At 53.0% G+C, this 20,178-nt stretch overlaps 2 protein-coding genes across 2 annotated transcripts; one reads left to right on the forward strand and one right to left on the reverse strand.

Annotated features, from left to right (window-relative positions):
• Positions 1–522: 522 nt before the first annotated feature.
• Positions 523–14,620, reverse strand: CCT7 (chaperonin containing TCP1 subunit 7). Its single transcript, XM_033007077.2, has 12 exons — positions 14,502–14,620; positions 12,986–13,139; positions 11,451–11,557; positions 10,880–11,005; positions 10,193–10,245; positions 9,006–9,177; positions 7,280–7,444; positions 6,012–6,200; positions 5,297–5,394; positions 4,451–4,583; positions 2,016–2,222; positions 523–1,159 (listed from the first exon to the last, which is right to left on the reverse strand). The coding sequence occupies exons 1-12, from the start codon at positions 14,505–14,507 to the stop codon at positions 935–937; spliced, it is 1,635 nt and encodes a 544-aa protein (XP_032862968.1). The 5' UTR covers positions 14,508–14,620; the 3' UTR covers positions 523–934.
• Positions 14,565–19,881, forward strand: PRADC1 (protease associated domain containing 1). The gene is made up of 6 exons (XM_042807919.1): positions 14,565–14,610; positions 14,904–15,035; positions 16,573–16,673; positions 17,405–17,514; positions 18,868–19,035; positions 19,302–19,881. The coding sequence occupies exons 1-6, from the start codon at positions 14,565–14,567 to the stop codon at positions 19,420–19,422; spliced, it is 678 nt and encodes a 225-aa protein (XP_042663853.1). The 3' UTR covers positions 19,423–19,881.
• The last annotated feature ends 297 nt before the right edge of the window (positions 19,882–20,178 follow it).

The raw sequence follows: 20,178 nt of genomic DNA on the forward strand, positions 1-20,178 counted from the left end.
CAACGCTCTAGACCAGGGGAGAATTAACACAGTTTGTGGTGTAACGAACCATCAACCTGTCTAATTAAACGCAATCTCAAAGGGCTGTTAACAGACAGATACTAAATTTCTTCCACCGTCCTCCATGAACACTTTCAACCCACCAGAGCCAAACCTCCCCAAGAGAATTTGCCTGGCAGAGACACCCCAAGATCCACCCCTGAAGCACCACCAGGCCCATACGGCCCCTAGAAACGGCTGGAGATGTCAGACACCTTCCACGAAAAGAAAGGCGAGATGTAAATGGCCCAATGAAGCAAAAGCAAGTAAAAATGTCACTGAGCAACATCGGAGAGAGAATACACACTGAGGCGATCTGTCCTGGAAGCACAGGGAATTGGGGTGCACTAGGGGTTAGTCCTAGTGCCCAGCACAGCACCTGCTTCTAAAACAGGGCTAAAAACCAGCAAAATTTTTAACTCTAACCATGAGCTTCCACCCCGCGGAACGAAGCAAGCAGCAGAGAACAGAGGAACACCCCAGTTTGCCACTGAAACGAAAGTCATGGTTTTATTGTGGTTGAGCCTGGGTTCAAAAACCCCAGCAGGGGGAAAAAAAAAAAAAAAAAGTATAAATATGAATAAACCCCCCCACTCGCTGCACTACCTGCCAGCACTGAAGAGGGCTCTGCTCTCCACAGCTTCCAGGCTGAAGGCCGAGGCGAGCCTAAGGGGATCAGTGCTGTGTAGGAAATGTTGGGGCAGGGCATCTCGCAGGAGGTTGCCGCTGCCGAGGCCAAGATTTGACTCTAATTAAACACCGTGGTTGCCTGTAAGCCCTCAAAATGACCATCTGGGAAACAGCCTGTTCAATTAAGCTACAAATCGATTCTTTTTCACATTGGGGGAGAGCGCCAGCCCCTGTCGCGGCGCTGAGGAAGGGGGGCGGGGGTGTCTCAGTGGTTGTGGGGTCTACCTCGTCCCCGGCCCCGTCCGCTGGGCGCGGCGTCCACGGTGGAACGGGGGTTCTTGATGGTTTCGTCCACGGAGACGATGAGGCAGGCGGCCTCGGAGGCCGCCGTCAGCGCGTTGATGCGCACGATGGCCGGCTCCCACACGCAGGCCTCGAAGTTATCGGCGATGTCTTCGTTGTTGACGTCCACGCCGTACCACATCCCTCCCTGGTGGGGAAGAAAAGGGGTCTCCTTATTGGGCCTGTCAGGATTTCGCTTCCCAGCGCCCCGGCCCCAAAGACGGGCAAAAACCTTGAGGGCAGAGACTGAACCTTGCTGTATAAAGCAGATTTGAGGGAAACACAAAAGGAAAACAAACCCCAAAAGCTTTTCTTGTCAGCAAACCGTGCCAGCGAAGCTTCTTAAAATAGGCGTGCTCCGCTTCAGAACGAAGCTGTAGAAGCCTTGCAGGACTAACTTCCACTCCACAGCCCCAGTTTTTGCAGCCCAAGATACAGGCGCTCATTTTGGGGCGTTCTCCGTAACCTCGCAATCAGCAGCAGGATGAAACGCGGCGAGAGTGACCCCAGAGAGCAGCAGCTGGTTCTGGGAGAAGCTGAAGGGCAACCTCGGGCTGCCTGGATCGGGACGGCGTGTGTATGCAAATGCTCTGCAAGATCTGAAGTGATCACAAGGAATCGGGACCTTCAGCCTGCAGCTCCTCCGGAAAACACACAGCTCGGCCAACTTTTATACTCTAATTACTTTAATGTTTAATATAGAAGCCTCCCTCCTGACAAATGATGCGTTTTTAAAAAGCAAATCAAAACCCCCAGCTCTAGAAGTCACCCGACAGCTCTGATCAAAGGGAAAACAGATCATTTCCTTTTATAGAAACCTGAACCGAGCCCACACTTGATCTGAAAAGAAAACACTGCGTTTTATCAGAGTGCACAAGCCTAACATGGGCTTAGCTGAATTACACCGGATCTATCAGGCTCAAAGGGAAAAAAAAAAAAAAAAAGTAGGAAAGAAAAATCACACACACTGCTGGCTCTCTCCTTGGTTCAAAGTGGGCACCTACCTGTGCGTGCTTGGCTCGGAGCTTGTTCAGTATGTTGGTGGCATCAAAGCCAGCGTTGTCGCAGAGCTGGCGGGGAATGATCTCAAGGGCTTTAGCATAAGCACCTATCAGCAGCTGCTGCTTGCCTGGAATGGTCCTGGAATAATCCCGGAGGTATTTGGAAAGCTCCATCTCTATCGCACCACCGCCAGCAACAACCGAGTCGTTCTGAAAGAAAAGGGGAAACTCTGACTCTCGTTCCAGGAAGGGGGAAGAGCTGGAAATTCTCCCTTCCTGCAAGCGGCGCATGTCAGGGTGATGCAGACACCCCAGGCCCAGGGGAAATCGATAGCCCAAAGCTGCTGCCAGCCCTGGGAGCTCCTGTCAGCTTTGCTGGGAGCTTCAGGGACAGGCCAGGAACCTCCCGTGGCAGCTAGCAGCAGCTCTGCCCAGCTGTGCAGAAGGTAAAGGGGTGGTTTGGGGATGCTGAGCCAGGGGAGGGCTGGTACACCACAGCCCCTTGTGCTGGGCAAGTTTCCCCTCACTTTCATGAAGCATGCAAAATTAAAAGATATTTGCAGCAGCACTTCACAGCCAAGTTCTGCTATTTTTTTTTTTTTTTTCCCCCCTTCCCTAGCTGTTTCAGTAGGGAGATCAGGATGTTCTTTCTAAAAGCAAAACAGTTCGGAAAATCTTGACGTGCTTCTTCCCATCCCCTCAGGGCACTCAGCCTCAAAGCTGTTTTTAAGCAGAAAACACCACATTAACACGTTATTACGCATAACCCAGAAACACCCGCAGTCAGGCAGCATCTATCGCACAGGACCAGCAACTCCACCAGCACAGCTCACATCCACATACGCCTCAGACATCTCCCTCGGTGCTCCCAACCCACCTTCACAGCCAGGGGACAGTCACCCCTCGGACTGGGCACCAAGGGAGGGAACAAGTGACTTTAACAGGCGCTGACGTGCACCTGAAATCAATCCTGCCATTCGAATCTACTGAAGATCCACCTGACTGTGTTGGGTTTGCGTGACAAGGTTTTGGTAGCAGAGGGGGGGGGCTGCAGGGGTGGTTTCTGTGAGAAGCTGCTGGAAGCTTCCCCCACGTCTGACAGAGCCAATTCCATCCGGCTCCGAGACGGACCCAGCGCTGGCCAAGGCTGAGCCCAGCAGCGATGGCGGTAGCGCCTCTGGGGTAAGGTATTTAAGAAGGGGAAAAAAAAAAACCTGCACAACAGCCAGAGAGGAGTGAGAATATGTGAGAGCAACAACTCTGTGGACACCCAGGGCAGAGAAGAAGGAGGGGGAGGAGGTGCTCCAGGCGCCGGAGCAGAGGTGTCCCTGCAGCCCGAGGGGAAGACCATGGTGAGGCAGGCTGTGCCCTGCGCCCGTGGAGGAGCAGATCTCCACCTGCAGCCCGGGGGGGACCCCCCACCCGAGCAGGGGGATGCCCAAAGGAGGCCGGGACCCCGTGGGAAGCCCACGCTGGAGCAGGCTCCTGGCAGGACCCGTGGTCCCGTGCAGAGAGGAGCCCACTCTGGAGCAGGTTTGCTGGCAGGACTGGTGAGCCTGGGGGGGACCCACGCCGGGGCAGTTCATGAAGAGCTGCAGCCCGTGGGAAAGACTCAGGTTGGAGAAGTCCATGGAGGACTGTCTCCCGTGGGAGGGATCCCACGCTAGAGCAGGGGAGGAGTGTGAGGAGTCCTCCCCCTGGGGAGGAAGGAGCGGCAGGTACAATGGGTGATGGACTGACCGCAACCCCCATTCTCCATCCCCCTGCGCTGCTGGAGGGAGGAGGGAGAGAAACTGGGAGCAAAGCTGAGCCTGGGAAGAAAGGGAAAGAGGGGGAAGGTGTTTAAAGATTTGGTTTCATTTCTCATTATCCTACTCTGATTTAATTGTTAATAAATTAAACTAATTTCCTCAAGACAAGCCTGTTTTGCCAGTGATGGTAATTTCTGGGTGATCTCTCCCTGTCCTTATCTCAACCCACGAGGCTTTCATTATATTTTCTCTCCCCTGTCCAGCTGAAAAGGGGTGACATGCAGCTTTGGTGGGCACCTGGCATCCAGCCAGGGTCAACCCACCACACCGACGCACCCAGAAGATGGTGCTACCTTTAGGATGCAGGAGTTTACAGAACACACCACAACCCAGCAAACACAAGTTACAGCTCTACTGAAGAAAAGGCAAAAACCAGGCGTGCCTGAAAAGCAGCTGGCAAGGCTGCCAAGACAACGTTGCTTTGGCCAAGGAACACACGAGTCCATCAATCAGATGCTGCCCGTCCGCACGATCCACTCTACTGGCTGAGAGCTCCCGGTCTCTCCCGAGAGGCCTCGGCCAAATGCTGGTGTGTGAAAAGGTTTCTAGAAAGAATTACAACTGTGTCAGGCCCAACCAACAACCCTAATGCCAATCCAGCAGGGAGGTATCTCCGCTGGTCCTTACCTTGATTGCTCTCCTGACTATCATGATGGCATCGTGCAGGGACCGTTCCGTCTCTTCCATGAACTGCTCCGCACCCCCTCGCAGGATTATGGTGCAAGTCTTTGCCTTTGGGCAGCCTGTGAAGAAGTTATACCTGCCAATGGCACAACGCAAGAAAGGTTACGGCAACGGCAAAGCAGCGCTGCTGCTGAGCAGGCTTTGCACCGACAGCACAGCATGGGAACAGAGACATTCTTTACAAGCCAGATGCGTGACTGAAGCCATTTCACCCTACGTAGTGTCCCTATCAGATCTTGAGCTGAGGAGGAGCAGAGCCAGGCAATACACAAGCGAAACTCAAGCTGACCCAGGAAAATCCACTCTCTTCCTGTTGCTAGGGCTTTGCGCTAAACTGGTGCTCTCATTTTCACTTGGCAGGGACGCAGCAGATGTGAGCAGACAGCCCCAAAGAGGATTTCTCCTCTAGCAATGGGAAGAATCCCCTTATATAGTACTCAGCTTCATCTTCACTGTTAGTCGTCACCGTGGGCTATCAGACAGGTGCCACAACCAACCCAAAAAGGCATTGCTTTCAAGTTAAAAATGAGAAAATACCACTATGCTTTCTACAAGGCATTGGGGAATAAATATGTTTTTAAAAAGCATATAAAAGAGATAATACTTAGATGAAAGCTTATTCCTGTCCCCTCCCTCAGCCTCATAAAAAGCAGCAATAACATCATCTTGTTTTCACACCACCATCTTGAGAGATGCTCAAACCTGCCGACACTTAGACCCTAACTTTTCCAACTCTTCCAATATTAGAGTGCTTACATAGAACTACAGGTTCACAGCTGGTGTGTTTACCTCTCTCCTCCAATCTGAGTCTCCTCAAAGAGTTCGCATCGGCCCAGGACATCATCTGACAGGGCATTGACACTGGTCTGAATGGAACCGCCACAAGCCTGCAGAGAGAGGAGATAAAGCGCGGCATCACCAACGCTGACAAGACAAATTTGCCCAGCAGGTTCCCACTCTTCAGAGACGGCCCAGCCTTATAGTTGATGCAAAACCATCCTGCAGGCCAGATTCAGGAGAAAACCTTTCCACTTTGTCTCCCATCTCATGCATCTAGGCAGGCTACCAACGTCAGAAATAATCCTCGACAGCAAAGTAAGATTATTCTTCTTCTAAGTGCTGACTCACAGGCTCTAGAGTCCAGCAGCTACACAAAGAAAGCTTAGGAGAAAAAAAAACACTCACAATGGAGCAGGCAAGAACCAGGGAAAATAAACGTCGACCAATGTAATATATAAACCCTAATATATAACAAAATCAGAAAACCAAAAAAAGCAGTGCAGATGCAATTAGTGTGTGACTGTTCACTCCATCGAGGAGCAGCTTTGACAGTATTTGGCAATTTTACATAATAACCACACTGGCAAAAATTAGGCCATTTTAATTTTAGATCTTTGTAAGGAACAGTGTGTTCAGTCACCAATTGCTGCTCTGGTTTGGGAATGACCAGCCTGGCACTGTTAAAACTAAAATCAACAGCATATTCTGAAACAAGGCAGCTCACCATCATAGTTCGCTTGAGATCTTCTTCCGGGACACGGCCGGCACAAAACATGTCTCTATCCGCAAAGTACTGAGTAGCCACATCACCAATAGGAAGTTTGGACAGGACAACTTTGGCTCCTGACTTGTGGATTTTGTCTAGTTTGTCATACAAGATGTTCCACTCGGCATCCACGATGGCCTGGTAATCCTAGCAGGGAGGAGAGAGAAAGGGATGAGTGCTCACGTTACAAAGGCTTGCGAACGTCATCCCCCAGTGCCTGCAAAGGAAGAGCTCTTCTAAAACAAAGGCAGCAGTGACACTGCTCCGTGCAGTCCTGGCAGACAACTGCTTTCTAGGACTCCTAGGTGATTTTAGGTCACTCTAGTTTATGCCACGTCTGTCAAAATGCTTCCAGCAGCAAAATCGAGTCGGTAAAGGGGCTGGATGAACTGACAGAAAGGCAGCGACAGCTCGAGAGGGAGCACAGGGAGGAAGAAGGGATAACAGTGGTGTCTGAGAGGTGTTTACAGAATTCTGCGTGGATGTTGGGGTGGAGAGACCTACAGTATCTAACACAGATCCCGAGAAACCTCATGCTTTACCAGCGTGCTCAGGCTTCACAAGCCCGTTGTGCTCTAGGCGTCAGGGAAATACAGCAGCTGGGAAAGCTTGCAGGCACACAGCAACACCACACACGGCAGCCGACAACAGAAGAGACCATCGTGCTCCCCATGTCAGAGAGGGAAACTTTAAGGAAACAATTACTAAGATCACAGTGGGGCCAAGACTCCAGAAGCAAAGCACCCGGAGATCCGTTGCTACCACAATTAAGAAGGAAGCAAACACAAGCGACATTGTGGTACTTTCCAAGGTGTCAGAGAATGACCACGTTTCATAAAGGTATTTTTAAGAAAATGGAAAGAGAATTACTGTCCAAATGGCTACCTCGTTTGCTTAAATATGCAGAGGCTCTTTCAGCATTTAAAGCACTGCTTAATAAGCTTTCCCTGGAAGGCCACTTGTTAGGCACAAAGAAGTCACCACGCAGCTGACGACTTATCATGGCATAGCTGAGGCACGATGACAGAGCAGAAACATGCCCTATCCCTGCTGTGATTCAAAGTCCACCACACCCTTCTCCCAAATGAAGCAGCATCACTCAGCAGCTATTTTCAGAGGGGGAAGGATGTGCAGAAGGCAGTCCCATTTAACCCACTGGCTCTCAAGCAACCGCCACATCTTGCAGGCATGAGGAAGGAGGACAGGGTCCCCCTTTTAACTCTTACCTCCACCGTGTTTACTCTGACTTCAGCGTTGTCCTTCTCGGCTTTGAGCTCCAGCTCCACGTTCAGCAAGGCGATCTTGGGAGACTGATATTTCTTGGGCTGCATTTCAAACCCAGCGTAAGAGAATGTCTTCTTAAAGGCAACTCCGGCCACCAGCTGAGAGTCCTTGAAGACAGGGATTTGTGTTAGGCTCAGCCTCTCAAGATTTTCTCAACAGGGTTAACTCCCACAGGAGACACCCTGCTTTCAGAGTCCTCATTTATAAAGCGCTCGCCAACAGCTGTCTCCTTTGATTAACCCACTTTTAAAGAAAATAAGCAGCAAATATTTTATTCTCTCTGTTCACAAACCCAGCTTCTATCACTTCCTTCCTAACCCCTCAAGACACTGCAGCGAAAGATGCTATACACAAGCTGAAGATCAAGGGATGGAGCAATCTGTTCCCTCTGTGATGTCTTTCCCATTTCTACCCTTTGAAGATGGATACTTCTCATTCCCAGCCCCACACTCGGGGGGGTTTTTTGCCCTGGTTTGGTTTTCCCAGCTCCATCACCACCTCAAAGATTGTTTTGCAGCAGGCCTGCCCTGCCCAACACTGCCCCCTTAAGTGAACTTCTTGATTGCATGGCTGGGAGAGAAATCAGCATCTAAATCTCCTACTCTCTGAGTATCTGAGCACTATCTGCAGGCTTGGCTCTGCCCAGCCACTGAAGCCCAGTGGATCCCTGTCTCTCCTAAGCAAGGACAAGCACAGACTTTATCTGAGCTAGCTGACAAGGTGAGATGACCCAAGATCTCTCACAAGCCAACCCTGAAGTGTCTGAAAAGATTTGCCCCATCCTCGTACAGGTCTCCAAGGAGTCTGACTGCAGTATACAAAGACAAAACAACAGCGAGTAGAGAGAGCCGCTTTTATCCAGAACAGGAGACACCACCCTCCCCAGGGGAGCAATTTCTGCAAGTCTCAGAATACTAGCACACCCAGACACTACAAAAACAGATGCTGAAATGTTCCTAATTCACTAAATTAGTTGTCTGGGCAAGATAATGGCGTAATTATAATGTTTCTTCTCATCGAAAATGCTCACGCGGAGTGTTTACAGACAGCAACAGCCACAGAATAGCAATTCACGGGGACTGCGGCGGGCTTTACTTTTCAGCAGCAAGGTCCCAAGCGACGGGCCAAACCGACACGGGATACAGGCAGGAGAGAGCACGGAGACACCAGCTGTCCCACAACCCAAGAATAACCCCTGACCACACACCCGTGCACGACAGGTATTCCAGCGCTCTGGTACAAACCACGCAGCCCATCTGCCCCGGCTGTAGCTCACTACATCAGCTCCTTCGTGATGTTTTCTTTGCACTCATGCACACAACCAGGATTAGATGGCTTGCGGTTCCAGAAGTAACAAAAGACTTCCCACCAAGAAAAAAAGCTTCGTTATTTGCAAATATAAATTGAATTTGTATCAGTAACAACATGCGCTGCAGAGGGCAGTGAGAGAAGAGTGTATTTGGCTCAAATGAACTGATTCTCTACCTATAAAAAAGAAATCCAGCCCTACTCCCTGAGCTTTTTCCTCACACCAACAGCTTTGCTCCCCTTTGGTAATTCCCTAACAGACACTATCAAGCCGTGCTGCATTTCTGCTGGAGTCAACCCATCAAAGAAGCTGTGATTGCTGTCTCCTATCCTTTCAGGACAGGTTCCCACAGAACTTACTTCCAAAGCACCTCCTTGCACCTTCTTTATTCCAATCATTTTGAGTTGTAACAAATCGTCCAGCATCATGACAGCATCAACGACCATCTTGGAGAAAAATTCCTTGCTCTGGGAGATCAGCTTAGAGCTCAGGGCTGTGGCTGCACACTTCTCCAGCAGGCTTCTTTGCTCACTGCAAGAAAGAAAGAAAACCCAAGATCTTGTTCACTTGCTGATCCTTTCCACAAGCTCACAAAACACCGTGTATGGCATCATTAATCCACTCTGACAGAGGCAAAGATCAGCTCCCTTCCATCGATGGGGAGAGCAAGGCACATGTGTCAAAAGCCCAGACTGCCAAAAGTACAATTCTCCCTTCTAGAGCCCGAGCATCAGACTAGCACTGACCAGGTGGGCTGGCTTTTAGACACCACAGGTCTGAGCAAAAATGCAGGGTCCAGCATCTCCTCCTTCAGCCAAAGGCAGTAAGAAGTTTCTGAAACCCTCTAAAGGTGGCTCAGGCAACATATGGCACAACAGAGCAGATGATACAAGGGACACCAGGGAAATATGGATCCCAGGCTCTATCACCCGAGTTACTGCCGACCATGAACACTACTGTATTTTGCATCACAGGACTGCAGAAAGGACACAACTCATTTCAGTTTATTTAAGATGGTTAGGCAGTTCAACTTGAAATTTTACTGCAGGTACTAGTAAGGCCAGACCAAGCAGACAAGAGCTTAAAATGCAGGGAGAAAATTAACTCTCGTATTCTCACCTCGGTCGCAGGGATCACTTCCTTACTGCTATTAGCTATCTAACTTCATGAATTCAACAGCTAAAATTGATCTGATTTTCAGAGAAGCGCTGAGCATTTAACACTGCCACTGATTGCAGCAAAAGCTGCAAGTCTCCACCGCCACTGGAAAAAAGAAATCAGGCCACTTATTTTGGTACCCAGCTTCCTCCATGTGCACTGGAAGACACTGGCCTACATACTTCACTGCAGCCCAAGTGAGAGAATGGCATCTCCCCCAGAGGAGCAGGAAATTCCACAAGACTCAAGAATAACCCCAGCGTGGGGCCACAGCTGTTCGGCCCAACCTCGAGGTGTCAGCCAGGGCCACAGCAGAAGCCAGAAATGCCCTCACACCAATTAACTGGAGCCCAGCTACACAACCAGGTCATCTGTAAGGGAAACTTACTCTTTATCTTCCTTCTTCACTGCAACAGCAATGTCTTTGATCTTGCTTACAGCCTGTCAAAACACAAGCCAAAAGTTGGATTAATGACTCATAAGTTGATCAGATGACTCGCTTCTTTATATTTTACATTATCTTTTACTCCCTACTTCAGTATCACTGAAATTTCAAGCGTTTAAGCTCTTCCACCCCTTTCAGTACAGTATTTCTAAGAAACACACCAACATATGTTTAAGAGGATCGGGAAGGGGCTCAGAGCTGCTCCACTGCTTTCAGCACAGGTCTGGGGAACCAGACGGCTATTCAGGGTGTTAACCTCCAGAGAAGATCCAGCTTAATGGCACTGACGGGCTTGACACGACAAAGTTTACTGAGGAGTAGTAGGAGGAGAATGAGAAACAAATTTTCCCATTTATTCCTTCTTCCTTGGAGAAAAACAAAGGAAGCAATAGCGCTCCAGAGGTACTAACTGGTAATAACAGCTCACTGACACCAGAAAAGGCAGTAAGACACCATGAGATCGCCGTCACTCCCCCCACCCATTAATTACTGAATTTTGCCTGAGAGGGTGTTATTTTTCCTCTTTGGCACAGAATTCCTCTCCCCAGATGCTCTGGTGGAGCCCAGTACATCCCTCAGCTTTGCAGCAGCAGCTGAGCCCTCCCTCAGCTCTGAGCGGTGCTGCCTTACCAGCTGCGTCGCTGTGCGGAAGGCACGGATGATGATTTGAGGATGGAGGCCTTCCTCCACATAGGGCTTCACTTGCTTCAGGAACTCAGCAGCGAGCAGAGTTACAGACGTGGTACCATCACCAACCTGCACAGAGAGGAAACGCTCTGTGTCATCCACTCGCTACAGAGCCGCTGCGATAGCAGCTTCAAAACCACTCAAGGGCTTCCAGAGGAAATCAGATTTCACAATTTTCTCTGCTCACAGATTTGCAGTGGGATTCTTTGGTGATTAAGAAGGGCTGGGTTCAGATTACATCCCATTTGAGGGTGACGTCTCATTTCCCAGTCCACCAAATTCATGAAACGTGAACTTCCTATCTTAGAAGTTGCCAAACCACCCATCAGATCTGGCCGAAACAGCGTTAAATATTTGAAAGTTACCACAAAAGAGAAGGTATCAATAAAGACACCGGAATGCCAGCACTCCATGAGCCATTCCCATCAGTTCACACGAAGTCCACAGAGCCACTGACAAGAGCAGGCTTGCTGCTGCATGTTACGCTTTGAGTGCAGCCAGACTACCCTCCTACCTCTGCATCTTGAGATTTGGCAATGTCCACTAACGTCTTCGCAGCCGGATGGACAACATCGAGGAGCTTCAGGATGGTGGCACCATCGTTGGAGATCGTGGCTTTGCCTAGGATCGAGGTAAAAAAGGAAGCGAAGCTCAGCTGCTGAGAGTAAAGCCCCTGTCACTGTGAAAGGGCACCCAACGCACGAGGGAGCTTTTCAGACCTCAGAGAGACGTTAATACAAGAGTCATTTCAGACCAGCCAGTCTCACTGTGCTTTACCATTTCACCTTTCAGGTCAAACGTGGCCCCAGCCTGTTATTACACTACAGCGCTCCCCACTCAAGCCCTGGTCCTGCATCACTGTAAATTCTGTCATGTCTAAACTACCACAGGCTCTCGTTCCAAATTTCCACTTAGAAGTAATTTTTCTTCAGCCAAATGACTGCGTTTTTTTTTTTCCTATATGATTTAAAATGTGATCACCACAGTATTTTAATACACTCCTACAGCCAAAAACCCAACTATAAATAGGCTGAAAAGGACAGTGAAGGGGTCACCCCAGGCAGAGGGGGAGCCCAGAACAGCTGTTTCACAGCGGGTGTCTCAGCAGGTACCTCCATTCCATATTAACAGCGTCTTTTTCATCCATCTTTTGAGCAGAATACATGAAGTTAGTTTGAGTGCAGAACAACTCTCCGCATCAATTAATAGGGGCTTTAAATTAATTTCCCTCTTAGTTCTCAATAGCTACACCAGACAGATAAAAAAACAGATGTTCTAGTCTGACACTCACACAAAAAAACAGACTAGAAATCAATCCTATTAGTTATTAGATAAATTTAAATCCAATTATCCTTTCTAATAAAAGCTATTACAGTTCCTATTTGTAAAAACTAATTAAAGACAATTCTAATACCTTCCACCCCACCCTGCAGTAATAACAAACCACAAACAATGTATTATTTTGGTGACTTCATTCAAGTCTTCAGAGGGAGGCGAGTCTCATCCCTAAATCACATTTGAGAAAAATATATATGTATATCAACACAGTAACATCCACTGACCTCATGCTCAGCCACAACAAGGGCTGAGGAACTCCACACATATTACGAGCCTCATTTAAAAAAACAGAGATGGTCAGGGATAGCTGAAGGTCAGGTTCAAGACACTGTTTCTCCTTCCTGGCATGAACCTTCTCATATCTAGTCCCACTGACCCTGCAACTACCTAACCTCACAACAAAGACCACAGCTGTCTTAACTCAGGCTAGTAAGAAGCAAACACGTAGTTCCTCGGGTAGACAATTATCTTCTCTTCAACAAGGGAGGCCAGATTCAAAGTGTTAAACTGAACACTGAGACAGCAACTGAGCTTCTATTGTGAGAGCTCAAGAGGGAGTGAGGAAGTTGAAGTCTGCATATATGCAACTGTTGGTTTTAACTGATACAAAGACATGAGTAAATACCCACCCTGCCAGCATGCACTGCACTTGGGGATTCTTCCTGAGTCACTTTTCTACACGGCTGTGAAAGGCCAGGGCCCAGTGCTTACCCCGGTCATCCACGATGAGCTTGTCCATGCCCCGAGGTCCCAGGGTAGTGCGCACGGCTTCTGCGATAACCTGGCAGGCATTGATGTTGCTGACAAGCTGGGGGATCCCCTGCGAGGTGTCCGTCCCCTCCTTCAGCAGGATAACTGGTGTTGGCTGCAGAGAGAACCCACAGCAGAGTTGTTACTCCAGTCCCAACAGCCTGGAGCTAACTCCTCACACAGCCCAGCAAGGTACCACCATGCAAAAAGACCCAGAACAAAAACTAAAGCTTCTTGAAAATTCCTCTGCCTTCACCCAATCCAGCCACTTTCCATCTCCCACAGCACAACTCAAATTCACCCAACTGCTTCCAGTATAGGCTCTGGGACTGTACCATAACTGTCCCCAAAATAAGCGAGCTTCCTCAGCACAGCGTAGCTCAAAGTTCTGATTTGGATGCTAGACTGGAACAAACAGTACACGCAGTAATTACTGAGACAGCACAGAACTGCACAAGTGCTGAAACCAGACCATTTTTTTTTTTTAATGACAGTGCCAGCACAATGTTCAGCAGAAGAAGCGCAACAGCCTTTTTGCTCATCACACCTCAAATCAGAGTCCAAGCTGCCCCAAGGATGGCAACCGCTGCAAGATGCTTTCACAGAAAGGATGGTGATTTTAAGTGATTTCACACCTGCCCGACAGCAAAACTGTGCTGGAGACAGCAACAGGGGGTACCAGAGGCCACAGCAGACAAGGGCTTCTCACTGCCCTGAGAGTGCACCAGCCCTTTTTCAGAAAGCAAACCAAACACGCCTTAGAGGCAAAGCTCAATCACAGCCGAAGTTTGTGAGACACCCAGTTTTAAACAGTCACCTGCGGGCAAAGAGCAAAACTTACACTACGACTACTGCACTAAAGACTGACAAAGCTGAGGCTGATGTGCGAGCAGAAGAGGGGTGTGAGGATCACAGTCATGCCTCCCTAAATCCCGGGATGATTTCAGGGGGGGGGGAAAGAAAACGCACCGACTTTTTTTTCCACACCCATCAAAGCGGAGATCTTAACGGGAAGGCACCCCCAAGAACATGAGAGGAAGAGGCCGACATAGCGCCCTTGTGCCGCTGCCCGCCTGCTCCTGAGCAACAGCAGCGGGGCTCCGAGCTGAGGAGCGCCGGGGACCCGAAGCTGGGGACCGTGCGGCCGAGGGGGACGCAGCCATGGGGCTGGGGCTCCGGGAACACCACTACAACTCCCGGGACTCACGGCCCAGCCTCGGGAGCCCGGCGGGAACCGCGGCCCGAGTTCCACCCCCCCCTCCCCTCACGCCGCGGGTAGCGGCAGGGCGGCCTCCGCCATCATCCCCGCCCTCCCCTCGACCCGAACGTGCAACCGTCTCCGCCGCAGCCCCGCCAAACGGGATGGCTGGAAGGGTGGCGGACGCCCATCAGGCCGCGGCGGCGGGGAGGATGGCGGCGGGGAGGATGGCGGCGGGGAGGATGGCGGCGGGGAGGATGGCGGCGGATGAGGACTCACCATCATCGCGACGGCCCCGCGCGCTGCTGCCGCCCGCCGCCTCCGGCACGGCCCGCCCCCACAATGCACCGCGCGCCCACAGGCCACTGCTTCCGGCCGCCGCTCTATGGTACGGACGGGTAGAGCGACCCCCGGCAGGGAGCCCTTCCTTTCCCAAACAACCATAGAGAAGCGGGGGCGGAGGGGGGAAGCCAGCCGTGGAGGGCGGGTCACTATTTGTCAGGGGAGAAAGCGGGCACGCAGCGTGGGGAGAGTAGGGCTGGCGGGTGGATCTTTATTTGGCAGAGCTGGTGAGGGGACACCGAGGTTACGGGGACCGAGGGCTCAACCGCGGCCCAGGCCCCCGCGCCCGCCCTCCATGGTCCCCTCAGGAGATTGATGGCGGCGCCGGCCAATAGAAAGGCGCGGGGCGGGGGGGCGCCGCCAATGGGCGCCGGCGTGGGGGCGGGGCGAGGCGGCTGGCGGCGCCGGGCGCAGCCATGCTCCGCCGCTCGCTCTGGCTCTGCATCTGCCTCTGCTCCTGCCCGGCCCGCGGTGAGTGCGGCCGGCCCCGGCCCGCCCCGCTCGCGCTTCCCCTCCCGCACCCCCCGATCCCGGCGCCTTTCCCCTCGGTGCACCCCGATCCGGCTGCCTTTCCCCTCCTGCGCCCCGGCCCCGTCGCGTTTCCCCGCGGTGCACCCCAATACAGCTGCATTTCCCCTCCATGCACCCCGATCCGGCTGCCTTTCCCCTCGTGCACCCCGATCCGGGTGCATTTTGCCTCGGTGCACCCCAATACAGCTGGATTTCCCCTCCTGCATTCCGATCAGGGTGCATTTCCTCTCCCGCACCCCAATCCGGGTGCGTTTCCTCTCCTGCACCCCGGCCCCGTTGCATTTCCCCTAGGTGTACTCCGTTCCGGGTGCGTTTCCCCTCCATGCACCCCGATGCGGGTGCCCTTCCTCTCCCGCACCCCAATCGGGATGCATTTCCCCTCCCGCACCCCAAGCCCTGGTGCATTTCCCCTCCTGCACCCCGGCCCCGTCGCGTTTCCCCGCGGTGCACCCCAATACAGCTGCATTTCCCCTCCATGCACCCCGATCCGGGTGCATTTCCCCTCCCGCACCCCAGCCCCGTTGCATTTCCCCTCCCGCACCCTGATCCAGGTACATTTCGCCTCCATGCACCCCGATCCGGCTGCCTTTCCCCTCCTACACCCCAATCCGGGTGCATTTCCCCTCTGTGCACCCTGGCCCTATCGCATTTCCCCTCTTGCACCCCAGCCCTCTTGCGTTTCCCCACGGTGCACCCCAATACAGCTGCATTTCCCCTCCACGCATCCCGATCCGGGTGTGTTTCCCCTTGGTGCACCCCAACCCCGTTGCATTTTGCTTCCATGCACCACCATCCGGGTGCATTTCTCATCCTGCACCCCAGTCTGGCTGCATTGCCCCTCTGTGCACCCTGGTCCTATCACATTTCCCCTCCTGCACCCCAGTCTGGCTGCATTTCCCCTCTGTGCACCCTGGTCCTATCACATTTCCCCTCCTGCATCCCCACCCAGCTGCATTTCCCCTTGGTGCATCGCGATCCGTGCACCCTGACCTAATTGCATTTCCCCATCCAGCTCCTCATTCTGGGTGCATTTCACCTCCTGCACCACAATCTGGGTGCATTTTGCCTCTGTGCACTGCAGTCCATGCACATTTCGACCTCCTGCACGCCAGTCCGGGTGCATTTCCCCTCCATGCACCCCAACACCATCACGTTTCCCCATCCAGCACACCAATACAGCTGCATTTCCCCTCAATGCACCCTGGCCTCATCGCATTTCCCCACCCAGCACCCTGTCCCAGGTGCATTTTTCAGGATGCCTCAGTCCAAGCACATTTCCCCTTCCCCTTGTGCACCCCAGACTGAATCTGGCATTTTGGGTCCTCAGCCCTGGGGCCCGGCCAGGAGCTGGCATTGCCAAATGGTATGTTCTTTTCAGCGTGCTGCAGTTCAGGAGCGGTAGCTGGGTATTTTCCCTTTTTTCAGGAATTTTCCCTTTTGTTTTCTCTGCCTCTCGCCTCTCTCCATGCACACCCAGGTTTACGCATCCATGAATACTTGTATTTCCAAGTGCTGAGCCCTGGAGACATCCGCTACATCTTCACTGCCACTCCAGCCAAGGATTTTGGTGGCGTGTTTGTAAGTATTAAGAACTGAATTTGTCAGTTTGGATCTCCCCATCCCAGTATTTCTCTGTTGCGGGGCAAAGTGATTTGAAGCCTTTTATAAAAATAGAGCTAACTGTGCTTCTGTGAGCCTTCCCTTAGGAAGGAGGCACACGCTGGTCCTTGCCTTCAGCCTCAGCAGGCATTCAGAGGGGGAGTTTAGCTCCAAGTGTGTTTAGGAAGCACGTGCCCCGCTCTTTCCTCCTCCAAGGGCTGGGACAGGCACAGCCGCGTCCCAGGAGGGCTGGTCGGGCTCCCGTGGGGGGGAACAGCAGAGAGAAACCAACTGGTCTGCGGATGTCAGACCTTTCCCTGAAAAAAAACGGGGTCAGGATGGGGGTGCAGGAGCAGATCTGCTAGGAAGCACATGGGGCATTAAGGGCCAGAGGAAAAGACACTTTCTGGCTCTGCACATGTTCTCCAGGAGCACTTATATGGGTGGAGGGTGCCGTGCCTCAGTTTCTCCTCCCTGCACTGACAGCAAGATCTAGGCACGCTGTTGAGTGAGGTCAGGATGGCTCTGCAGAAGCTGGAATGGGCCAACCAGCATCCTAAAGCTGGAAGCCCTAAAATCTCCCCAAAAGTGCACCCCACATGGGGATAAGTGGGGCACGGGACAGCAGAGATGGCCGTGGTGGGGCAGGGGGCGAGAAGCAGCCCCGATTCTTCCCCCCGTGCTCACCCCTGCCTGTCTCCTTTTCGGAGAACACAAGGTACGACCAGATCCACCTGGTCCCGGCAGATCCCCCCGAAGCCTGCGGAGAGCTGAATAATGGCGTTTTCATCCAGGACCAGATTGCCTTGGTGGAGAGGGGGTACGTCTGGCGTCAGGGGGGGACCCTCGCGTGGGAGGGGAGGTGCCCATGGCACAGAGGGTGACAGCACCATGGCCACACTGTACTATCACCTCCAGCTTCTTCCTGTGACTTACCCCACGTGGGTATATGAGGAAAATGGGAGGGTGCTCTTACCCCAGAGCCTTTCCTGTTGTGTCTTAGAAAACAGCCTGCGCTAAGGTGGAAAAAGCCCTATTTTATTTTATCTTTATTGGCGACATGGACAGTCGATGGAGTGCACCCTCAGCGAGCTGGCTGATCACACCAAGCTGTGTGGTGGGTGACACGCGGGAGGGCAGGGATGCCATCCAGAGGGACCTGGACAGGCTGGAGAGGTGGGACCGTGCAAACCTCAAGAAGTTCAACAAGGCCAAGGGCAAGGTCCTGCCCATGGGTCAGGGCAATCCCCAGCACAAACCCAGGCTGGGCGAGGAGTGGCTGGAGAGCAGCCCCGAGGAGAGGGACTGGGGGGGTTGGTGGGGGGAAAACTGCCCGTGAACCAGCACCGTGCGCTCACAGCCCAGAACCCACCCGTGCCCTGGGCTGCAGCCAGAGCAGGGGGGGCAGCAGGGCCAGGGAGGGGATTGTCCCCCTCTGCTCCGCTCTGGGGAGACCCCCCTGCAGTGCTGGGGCCAGCTCGGGGGCCCCCAACAGCAGAAGGACACGGAGCTGCTCGAGCGGGGCCAGAGGAGGCCACGGAGATGCTGGGGGGCTGGAGCAGCTCCCCTGGGGGGCCGGGCTGAGAGAGTTGGGGGGGTTCAGCCTGGAGAAGAGAAGGCTCCGGGGAGCCCTTCGAGCGGCCTCCCAGGGCTTAAAGGGGGGACAGGAATGGGGGGGAGGGACTCTGGATCAGGGGGTGGGGATAGGACAAGGGGGGACGGTTTTAAGCTGAAAGAGAGTAGGTTTAGGTTATATATAAGGCAGAAATTGTTCCCTGTGCGGGGGGTGAGGCGCTGGCCCAGGGTGCCCAGAGTAGCTGTGGCTGCCCCCTCCCTGGAAGGGTTCAAGGCCAGGTTGGACGGGGCTGGGAGCCCCCTGGGCTGGGGGAAGGGGGCCCTGCCCGGGGCAGGGGGGGGCACTGGTGGGGCTTTAAGGTCCCTTCCAGCCCAAACCAGTCTGTGCTTCTATTTTTTTTCTTAGGAGAAAATGGCCAAGTATGGGCAGCCTGTGCCTAAAGTACAGACTCAGAAAGGAGCAGGGTTTGGGGGAGGCGCGTGGCCACAGAGACAGTCCCTGGTTTGGGCATCTCCAGGCAAGCTCTGGCACTTGAAGGTTTTGTACCTGCCAAGGATCTGCCGACGGCCACCAAAGATTTGTCACTCTCTGCCCCAGGGGTTGCTCGTTCCTGTCGAAGACGCGCGTGATCCAGGAGCACGGGGGACGGGCGGTGATCATCGCAGATAACGCTTACGATAACGACAGCTTCTACATCGAGATGATCCAGGACAGCACCCGGCGGACAGCCGACATCCCCGCGCTCTTCCTGCTGGGCAGGGACGGGTAAGTGCCTTGGCCAGGAGACCTCTGCCCAAGTGTGGAACATCTCATGGGAAGGGCCAAGCGACAGCCTTGTCCCCTCAAATTAGGGAGGTTCCAGTGATCAGTGTGTCGCACCTGGGCTTGGCGAGCCAGATTTTTAGTGGATTTGGTCATAATTAATCCGCAAAGTTTCCGTTTGAGTTGGTTTGGGGTTTACGCTCACGTGTGGGCTCCGCTCTCCCACCTCGGGTGGCTCACATGCGCCTGTCAGCTCTTTTTTATTCCAGGTACATGATCAGACGCTCCCTGGAGCAGCACGGGCTCCCCTGGGCTGTCATCTCCATTCCAGTCAACGTCACCAGCATCCCCACCTACGAAATGATGCAGCCCCCCTGGACCTTCTGGTAGCAGCGGGAAGCTGCAGCCAATCGAGGACTTCTCGGTGGATCCCAGGAGCTTGTCCCAAGGGACCAGGTCGGAGGAAAGGGTCCCAACACGCTCCAGAGATCCCACTGCCCAGCCACGCCAGATCCAGCGAGGAGGAAATCTTCCAGCTGCCACCAGTGCGTGGCTGAAGTGCAACCACCAGCACCCGCAGTGGGAACCTTGAGCCTGGCACCCTTTGTCGCGACTTTCTGGGAGGGAGGTGATGACCCGGAGCAGGCCAGCACTTCCCTGAAAAATATTTTTAACGATGCGTAAGATGCCACCGGTAATTCGCGCTGCTGATTTAGAGGGATTCAGGGTTACGTGGATGCAGTCTGACAGGGATGGGAGGGAGAGAGTTACAGGCTTGGTCTGTACTAGCAGGGCTCACCCAACATCTGTATATTTTTGTCTGAGCTAATGAAGTCCGAACAAGTTTTAGAGAAAGGAAAGTCTCTCTTTTTTCCCCCATCAGCTAGGGGATGAAAGGACAAATCTCATCCCCTAGCGATGTTTTTCCTAGTCAACTTCCCAAGGTGGCTCCTGCAGCTGGAGCAGGGCTCATGTCAGAGCTCTGTGTGGCGCAGATCTGTCACGCATCTGGGCAGCAGCAGCCTCAAGGGATCTCCAGCATCCGTCCCCGAGGGCGGGCTGGTGGCAGGGCCAGAGCCCAGACCTCAGTGGGCGTCTGTTCCCCCAGTCCTCCATGTCCCCATCAGGACCAGCCCCTGGATCGCA

This window comes from Tyto alba, unplaced genomic scaffold (genome assembly GCF_018691265.1).
Source record: "Tyto alba isolate M040663 unplaced genomic scaffold, T.alba_DEE_v4.0 Super-Scaffold_6, whole genome shotgun sequence".
Classification (NCBI taxonomy): Eukaryota; Metazoa; Chordata; class Aves; order Strigiformes; family Tytonidae; genus Tyto; species Tyto alba.